Source organism: Nestor notabilis, unplaced genomic scaffold (assembly GCF_000696875.1).
Source record: "Nestor notabilis isolate BGI_N333 unplaced genomic scaffold, ASM69687v1 scaffold22686, whole genome shotgun sequence".
NCBI lineage: Eukaryota > Metazoa > Chordata > Aves > Psittaciformes > Psittacidae > Nestor > Nestor notabilis.
The window spans coordinates 8,875-18,322 of record NW_009933628.1 but is presented as its reverse complement, the minus strand read 5'-3'; the positions used below and the strand labels follow the sequence as shown (position 1 = coordinate 18,322).

At 44.0% G+C, this 9,448-nt stretch overlaps 2 protein-coding genes across 2 annotated transcripts in view; one reads left to right on the top strand and one right to left on the bottom strand.

The window, feature by feature from the left end:
* VRK2 (vaccinia related kinase 2) overlaps positions 1–6,696 on the top strand; it is a 34,908-nt gene extending 28,212 nt beyond the window's left edge. Inside the window, exons 10-12 of the mRNA XM_010016976.1 lie at positions 3,005–3,187; positions 3,484–3,648; positions 6,454–6,696. Of these exons, the coding sequence (XP_010015278.1) occupies positions 3,005–3,187; positions 3,484–3,648; positions 6,454–6,696 (591 nt within the window). The remainder of the gene's footprint in view (positions 1–3,004; positions 3,188–3,483; positions 3,649–6,453) is intronic.
* Positions 6,697–6,756: 60 nt separating this feature from the next.
* Positions 6,757–9,448, bottom strand: part of FANCL (Fanconi anemia, complementation group L) — a gene marked incomplete at its 5' end in the record, with an annotated part of 7,643 nt that continues 4,951 nt past the window's right edge. Inside the window, 5 exons of the mRNA XM_010016977.1 lie at positions 6,757–6,792; positions 7,222–7,293; positions 7,904–8,020; positions 8,794–8,875; positions 8,965–9,010. Coding sequence (XP_010015279.1) covers positions 6,757–6,792; positions 7,222–7,293; positions 7,904–8,020; positions 8,794–8,875; positions 8,965–9,010 — 353 coding nt within the window. The remainder of the gene's footprint in view (positions 6,793–7,221; positions 7,294–7,903; positions 8,021–8,793; positions 8,876–8,964; positions 9,011–9,448) is intronic.

Here is a 9,448-nt window from a genome sequence, read left to right as displayed (position 1 = left end):
AGGGAAAGAAGTATTTGAATGACTGTGGTATTGACATCTGTAGGCCTGCATAGTAATCATTCCTAATAGAAGAGAATATCTGTTTGAGGGGGTTTTGCATGGCTAATTAACCACCAGTGAGAATATGTAATTTTTTCATGATCTCCTGATTGTCACCTTTCTCTCATGATACAATTACATTTTATTGTAGCAAGTGCCTCACAAACCAATTGTCAGCACTATTTACGTATTATGGGAGGCAGAACAAAAGTTCATGTTTAATAAAAAGCCACTGGGTTTTGATCTTGGTAATTACACATACTTATTTTAGCAATTTTATTGACTTTTCTGGGTTTATCACTTTTAGGTGTACTTTTAACAAGCCCAGAACCTGTTTCAGGGACAGTATTTCTCTTGCTATGATGGTGACCACTTTGTCCTCACTGATTTGAGCAGCTTTTACTGAAGTTTGCACTGTTTTCTGAACAGAACTGAAGTATCAGCCAGCAGTGAACCCATCTCCAGCTGATCCTCCCGAATCTCCGCTTCACAGGAGGCTTTCATTTCTTAGTCAGATACTGAATAGTCAATCTATTTTCTTCTTATTGCCTGCCCTAAGACGTGACTGTGCTGGCATAAAAGATGATCCTGACCTTCCAAGCTACAAAAGCTGCTGTAGCTCTTGCTATTTGCAAGTGCACAACCCCACTGCAAAACCCATGAATGAGGAGTGCCGGTGATCAGCGCTCTTGCGCTGTAGGACTGAGCGGAATTGGTTTTGATGGCCAAGAACAAGATCAGAGGCAGAGTGTGTCTGCATATTACTAAATCCTGGCACCTGTCATCACTGCTTCAGAGGAATGTTTAATGCTGAGTGTCTTGCTCCTCAGAACAGTAGCAATGCTCCAGCCATCACCTATTTTTCACTTGAGTGTGTTTCGGCAGCCAGTTCTGCCGCTTACGTGCACGCGTTTCCTGTACCATCCACTGCAAAACAGCTGCAGAGGAGATTTCTAGGGTTATTCCAAGGACTTCGGGAGTACTTAAATACAAGTAGGGAGAGCAGAGAACTGAACGTTGTCTAAATTTACTGCTGTTTGCAGCAAATCCTGTTTTTCAGGCTGTGGAGGATACCCAAGGCCTGGTGCTCTCTGGTGCTACAGTCCTGACAGTGTTCGATGACAGGCAGGCACTTCCCACTGCATCTCTTCTCAGCACTGTCTGTAGTTATCCAGGTCTGCCTCTTTTCATCTCTGTGTTCCCTTTCCACCTCTCCTTTTATTCACCAAACACTTCTCCCATTAAAGAGGCAACCTAAGAATAGTGGGAGCCACTACAAACAATCCCCTGTCTCCTCACTTCTTGCTTACGAGCAGAATCTGCCTCCAGATGACCTGGCGGATCCACCTGTACCAGTGTGGTTCACAGGGAAGAGGTGATTTGGGGTTAATTCCCTCCTGAACACCAGTAAACACCCGTAAGTACCAGTGAGGGGATCTTGTAGTACAAGCTCCTTGAAGAAGATGTGAATAGGAATTGGTACAGAACATGAGTTTTAAGAGGCAGCTCCCTGTATATAGCACATGAATCTAATCTTGAGGTGACATAAAAAGGGTAACAGCGCCTACATCCTGGCTCTTTGTTCCAATCACACACCAAACATAGGTGATAAAATATTAATTGCATTAATTATCAAACTTGTTTTCCACAGTTTTTGGCACTGGGTGAATATTTTCAGTGTTTTCACCTACAGTGGCAGTGTTGGGATCAGGGCCAGCAGCTCAGGTGTGGTGAGGCCAGCTGAGTGCTTGCTGCAGTTTGTAGATTTGATAGTAAAAAATAATGGCCTGTCCTTTATCTAGTATGGAATATGGCAGTTTTGAGGGATAAAATATGTATGTATTTTCACTAGTGCTGTGAGTCCTGCTTTGAAAGTGATGCTGTCACTTGGGGCATGTATGTACATTGTGAAGACACCAGGGCTGTCAGCAAGATGAGCTGTTCTGGCTCGGTGCAGTGACATGAACGGCTCGGGCTGTTGTGGTCAGGTAAGGGTCAGTGTGGCACTGAGGCTCACCTGGGCACCTCCGTTTCTGAGGGCCAGCTGCAGTGTTATGTCTTGAGGTAGACAGCCCAAAAACTAGCTTGAGTTGTTGTTCAGGACACATACACCTTCGTGTTACTGAACATGAGTGATTTTCACAGAGCAGAACTATGGTTTGTGCTCTTATAAAGGTGTTTTGGATTAACCAATACACGAGGTGCCCACTGGCACTTCCAGTGGTGGTCAGTTTGTGCAGGTTCTATCTGTCTATCTCCTGCATGTATTTAATTTGCAGTACAGAAAAGCAGCTCATTATTTCAAGTGCTGTATTTGGATCCAGCTGCTGCAGAAGCCCATATACGAAGGTTACAGTTAGAGGGGTGTTGGTGTGCCAGAAGTACCAAAGGCATGTGGCATACAGCCTGTGTTTTGGCTACGTTTGTCTTCCAAGGCACAAAAGCCAAAACCAGCATCATTTGATACTTACTGCTTAGAGCAGCACTGGAAAAAACTTGTGTTAACTCGAGCAACTGTTCACTCTGTGTTCCCCACTTACTTACATCTTTAGGAATATGACCCTTAACTTTGTAATTAGATTACCCGAGTCAGAACACTGAGTGGTTGGTTATTTTGCTTTTGGGGCTTTGGCCACTCAGTCCAGTGACATGAAATGCCCCCACTTCTCCTGGCTAATGAACCAGTGACATCCTGGCATCATCCTTAATGAAGGTTGTTAGTGATTGGTTTGAAACCCATACCTGAAGTTCATTTATTTCACAGTGTCCTTCCCAAATGGAGCACAGCTCCAGCTTTGTGCTGTGCAAAGAAGGGATTTATTTATAATGAAAACGCTGGAAACAATTCTTTTGAGCAAGATGAAACTTTGTCTCCTTCTGTGTTCTCAGTACTAAAGCTGAAACACTTTTCCTTTTGAAACACTGGCTTTTTTAACATACAAACCTGTCCACTGTCCATTAGCAGGTTCGCTTGCCAAGGCCTAAACCAAAACCAGTTCAGCAGAAGCAAAAGAGGATGGAAGGTGAGGCATTTGAAGAATACATCTGCCAAAACAAAGCCTGTGCTGGGGCAAAAGACAGACACCCCCACAATGAAAACAAGCCAAGTAAATTAAACAGGATGCTTCACCAAACAGAGCCTCAGCAGGTGAGGATTTGGGCACTGCAGTGATGTGTGGCATCTCCTGGAGCTTGTCTGCTCAGTTGGCCACCTTTTGGGGTGGGCAAGGAAGAGGAGTGCTTGAAAAGAGCCAGGTGCTCTGTCCCAGGCTCCAGAAGGTGGCAAGTGCTTCCTGGCTCCTTTTATTCCAAACATAAAACTCAGGAGTGAGTGTGATCAGGGCACTGCTCACACCTGACAGGTCCGAGTAGCAGGATGGAACCTGTGGTGGTTCTGAACGTTCCTGAATCCAGCATACAGAATTCCTGTGTGTGCCTCAGCAGGGTCTCTCACGGAAGCCTTCCCTGGAACCGGCGCTACAGAAGCAGAACAAGGTGAAAGAGGAAGAACCCAACGGGCTGAGCAGGCCCCATGCTCGGGTGACCCGCCGGCACGTCCAGCCTGAGGAGAGGCCGCGCACGAGTCGGGAGCCCAACCAGGCACAGGAGGTGAGGGTTTGGTGTTCCCTGGCAACAGACACAGCACCCTGGAAATGAGGAGTTTCAAACAAAACTAACCTCACAACACCACAAACTCGGTGTGTGCAAACGAGCTGTTTGCCACAAAGACTAAAAGTTTGGGTACGGTTGCTTGGTCCTGCTAGTAGGAAACTAACACTTCAGTTTCTCTATAGTTTGGTAGCAAAGTGCTGCATTGTGAGTAGTGTGCAGATAGAAGTGTTGGGAAGTGAGAGTCTCCTTTTGTTTTCTTGGTAGAAACTTCCTGCAGTATCTCCTTTCCTTCCTAGTGGAAAGCTGCATAGCACTCTTTGACTATGTTCTTAAGTTCTCACTTCTTATTCTGAGGATTTTAGCAGTTAACTAACCTCAGCTGTCATTGGTAATTTACCACATAAAAGGGTTGAATGAGTGTGTTCAGTCTTACTCTGCAGCTGTACATGAAAAAGTTGATGAGAAAAGTTAATCAAGGTTTAGTAGAACTAGTGCAGAATGAAGCACATGTTGGTAATCACCCTGTGCTGTTTCTGTGCAGTTCATGTATGTTGTAACAAAGGGATTCTACTCTGGGGTTCTTTCAGATAGAAAAACAGCTTGTTAAATGCAGCCAATTTCTGCTAAGCACAAAAATGCAACTTTGAAGATAGCTTTATTATTAATGCACAATTCTTTGCTTCAAGCAGTCTGCTGGTCACTGCCTGGAGACTCCAGTACAAGCTGGGAGAGGGAAGCAGGAAAAGCACAGCTGTACCCGAGCGCGTCAGGCAGTCAAGTGGTGAGCAGAGCGGGGTCTGGAGATGTGGCTGACAGCAGGGCAGCCAGAGACCTGCCACAGCAGTGGCTCAACGTAACAAATACAGCTTTGCAATAGACATTCCAGTGCTACTTCCCAGTCCTCAAGTGTAAATTTAACAGATACTGGCAAAAAAAAAGGAGCAAGTCTCTTGTATATTTTGTATAAAAGCTACTACTATAGTCCTAAGAAAGAAGCAGATATGGAAAGAGAGTGACATTTAGATTTCCAACATGATAAAAGTTAAAAAAAACCCTGGTGTAACTTCCCCTTTAGTGCAACAGGAAGCACACAGTACGGGTTGTAGACCGTGACACCAGCGAGTAACTTGGGGCTTTGGGGTTGGTATTTAGCTTATATTTGTGATTTTATTTACGCTTTATAAAGGAAAAGCTGCTATTCCAATCTGATTAATAAAGCTGCATCTGTGTAGAGTCCTTCTGAGGTACTCACTGAATATTATGCATAAGAGGGGAGAGTTAAAATGGATGTCAGATAACATTTAAGATCTTCAAACGAGAAACCGGGGAAGGAAAAAAGGCAGGATTGCATTAGTTTCATTTTGCAGCCTCCTCTCGCTTCCTTTCATAATTGAGGAAATTGGTAAAGCAGAGCTGAATAGGACATTGCAGGGAACTGAGGTTTGGAAAATTCAGGAGTCTTCAGGCACAAAGCAAGGGAAAACCCACTGGTTCATGCAGGAGCTGGAGGGGGCAGAGGCTGACAAGTGTTCTGCAGAGAGCAATGGCACGCACTGGCCAGGCAGCCGTCTGGAGCAGGTAACTGCAGGCACCATGCTCTGACTTGGGCACCATGGGATGGTGGCCCTGGGACACCTAAGGTGTGATGGAGAACGTGGAGGGGAAGTTCTCTTCCTCCCTGCTTTATCTTTGGGGAAAGAACAGGCAGACAAACACCACAGCTGGGACAAGGAAAGAACGAGGAGCTGCTGGAAAGCAGTCACAGTCTAGGTGTAAATTAAAACAAGAACCATTTCTATGCTGAAAAGGGAACACACCTGATGATAGAAAGCAGGAGGACAAGAAGGGTAGGACATTTGTGAGAGATGAACTGGGAAGACAGAATGAGGAAGACAAGTAACATCTATTATAATGATATATAGCATCATTATAATAAACATCTATTATATAATTAAAACAATATGGAAACAACAAAAAGCAGAGAAAAAACCTGTGAGCTGCCTTTATGGTGGATGTAATAGTGCCTATCAATCAGATGGGGCCCATATTTAATTAAAAGAAAAGAAACAGACATGTCTGTCAGTAATTTCAAAGAGGAATAAAACAGGAAGACAGGAAATTTTTTTATGAGAAAAAATACAATTTAGGTTTAAGAAAATCCTATTGCTGAGGTTGAAATTAAGGGATGTATGGCTAAAACATAACCTATTGTGAGTGGGAAAGGAAACCAAAGCTGAAAGTTTTGCTGAGGGACAATGGAAAAGATAGTTAAGTCTTGGATGTGTGAGAGACAGATTCCTTTCTGATGGATTCCTTTCTGGGCTGGAGATCTAACAACAGGTAAGCTAAGGATGACATTGCTTCTGGAGACCTAAAAGCCCCCAGCCACCCCCCAGCCATCTAGAACCAAGCCCACATAAATATTGCAGTCATGCTGTCTGCATCAATCAGAAGTTTGGCTTCATTATGAAATGCAAAACTTATACAAACTAAACCAGCAAACCAAGCTTCAGAGTAATGCTGAGGCTTTCCAGGCTAAAGCTTTATTAGTTGTAAAGACTTAAAGATAGAGAAGCATTTCAGCTGTTAATTTCAGTAACAAATATAGAGTATGGCTCTGTAGAAGCTGTTTAATCATACCTAATGTTATACACTTAATATACTTCTACTTGGAAATGCCAGAGCTGAGACCGTAAGAAGGGTATTGCTTTCTCTAGGATAACTGGATGTCCTCTTTGGCATCCTTGTTTTTCTGGTTCACATCTCAATATTGAATTTATTATTACTATTTTTTCCCTGCAGAAAGACACTGCAAGAGAATTGCCCCCCTTCAGCCCCCAAGCACTATTCTCAGAATCCAGAAAGGAACACGATCAACTCTTAACTGTGGATCACCCAGTGTCATGGCAAGAACCTGGTTCTGACTTCACTTGTCCTTCTCTTTCTACTCTGTTCAGGCTTGCGTTTACTGACAGAACATACCGTTACACTACAGCAATACTTGTACTCCTGCTACTGATAGGACTTTCTTTGTATTTTCTTTGATGGCACCATCTCGGGGGCTTCAGTGCACGTGTGGTGGTGCTCCCATCACAGAGTTTCTTCTCAGAGTTTCTTCATTGAAGATTTCAGTGTCAGTGGCTTGAAAAAGATTTTTAAATAACCCTGTCAATACAGGTCTGCACTCAATAGTTACACATGCACTAAACTATTTGTACAAGGCTCTTTGTGTAACGAATGTTGGGATTCCTTTTTACTTTCTTTTGTTTTTGAAACTGGACCTTTGCTACAGCAACATTAAAAATGTATCATGAAATACAAGGGGCTGTGATACTGAATTACTCTGACACCAGTGTGTTGGTAACTTGTACCATGTCAGCAAACCTTTAGATGAATCCCGATGCAATAAATGCATGGGAATTTAAAGTTTTCCTCTCTTTATTCCTCAGTGTAAAGGGAAGATAGCAGCCACAAACTCCATTTTAGAAGAGACTTCGTTACTGGCATTGCCTGTATCTAAGCTACCACACATGGTTTAGTTGGGTCACTCATTTCATTGACTTCCCTTACCTTATTACAATATGGACATTCACCAAAGATGACATTAAAGCTCTGTCTGCTCGAAGGAAGACCTTGTAGCCACTGCAACACAAGTAAGTGCATTCAAATTCATGTTTGATAGCAAATTTCAGAACTGTCTGTTACCTAAACAGAGTTCATCTGATCACCATCTGACATGGTGTGTGTCAAGGCAGAGTCTGGGCAAGCACAAAATGAGGCAAGCTCCCCTCCATAGTGAGCTTATGCCTGAAGCGTGGGTTACAATATGAGAGAGAGGACTTTTTACAAGGACCTGTAGGGACAGGCCAAGGGGAATGGCTTGAACCTGCCAGAGGGGAGATTGAGATGGGCTCTGAGGCAGAAGCTCTTCCCTGTGAGGGTGCTGAGGCGCTGGCACAGGGTGCCCAGAGAAGCTGTGGCTGCCCCATCCCTGGCAGTGTTCAAGGCCAGGTTGGACACAGGGGCTTGGAGCAACCTGCTCTAGTGGAAGGTGCCCCTGCCTGTGACAGGGGCTTGGAACTGGCTGAGCTTTAAACTCCCTTCCAACCCAGACCTGTCTGGGATTGTATGATTCTAAGAAGCTGTGGTGGTTGTAACACTCCTTCAAGGATTTTGCTGCTTCTGAAATCTAAGTGGGCATTGCCTGTTTTCATCTGGCAGTTAATGAACAAGGTCTGTCCTGTTACTGTACCTCATACAGACAAGCCTGGTGGAAAGGTTGTCCGCAGCGGGGGTCATCACACACTTGATCTGGAGTCGTGCCGTTGAGGCGATAGGCATAGCAGATTCCACAGTCCTTGGCAAAATCCTTACAACACAGCAGAGTTAGCTTACAGGCCCATCCAAAGGAGGAAACAGCTGGTAACACAGCCAACACATTCATCTATTGCTCTCTGCTTTATTACTTAGGATTACTATTTTTGCTTGCAATAGGTATGTTTATACCCTTATGGCATAAACTGAGATGAGTGAAATCTTGTGCCTCTGAAGGTAGGCTGGACTTTATCCCCTCACTGAATTACATCTAGTTTGACATGCATTTTCATACTCTCTTTTTCCTCAAACACAACGATCTGTCACTACATGTGGGCGATGAGGCACAAGCCCTCAGTCAGATGTTAATGTCAGAATTCCACAAGTGGAAGTGAAGCTGGATATCCAGTGTTGCAGCACTGTCAGAAATTAGTTCCAAGCTTGTTTGAAATGCACCACTGTTTGGATGGCCGCTCATCCCCCCTGAGCAGCTCCACCTCATTGGGACTTATGTCGTCAGCATCCATAACAGAATGTTTGGATTTTCCACATCTCATTAGCTACTCTGGAACTTCCTCTTTCCCTTTTAATAGCGAAGCCTGTTATTAATGGCCTCACTGCTAGGAAGGCCACAGGGAAGTGAGCACTTCTAATCACAGGTTAACAAGCTCTGACAATTGTTGCTTGAAGTTCAGAACTCCTTATGACAATATCTTAATGCAATTACCTCTCCTTTAAGTCTCTTCTTTTTGCTGGCTGTTGTGAAGTGACCATTTAAATGTTACTTATTCAGGAATAGCAACTGATCATCACCAAAAAGCAACTTACACTTTTTTCTAACACAGCACGAGAGGGGAAGTCGATTTCTAAGAGGTCTTTCAAGTTTTGTAATAAACTGATCTCTGGATCCCTGCAGGTAGGATTGAGAGAGAGTGAAGTCAACACTAGGAATGCCAAATCCCATTTCGGTTTCAAAGCTGTGCTATTAAAGGTACTTACCACAAGTGCATGTTGTTGTTCAGCTTGGTTCTCAAAGGGTTAACCGCTGCAATACAATACACAAATCATTACATCCCTTTAGCATCCCTTTTGCTTCCCCTCTCAGGTTGCAGCACTGGAGGGGAAGGCATGGGCTGGGGGTGTTAATCACTTAAGATGCATAAGTCAGTAACTGCTTTTAGTTTGGGGAATTCATTACACTGACATTTGAAGTATCACAGTGCTGAAGATGGGGTTGTGTTACCTTTAAAAGTGGCAAAAAGCTGTGGGACAGAGAGTAGAAGACTGAAGTATTTTCAAACACTGTTGGGACACATGTAGTTCTATTACAATATAGACACGATGGGTAATCTGTAGGACACAGGGTTCCCCCTCAACTGTGCTTGGGAAGTACTGGAAATCCAGTGTCTCTCGTAGAGCAAACCAGGGTGCTGTGGATTTAGGCTGTTAAACCCCCAGCATTCACTGTGTAAAACCCTTCTCT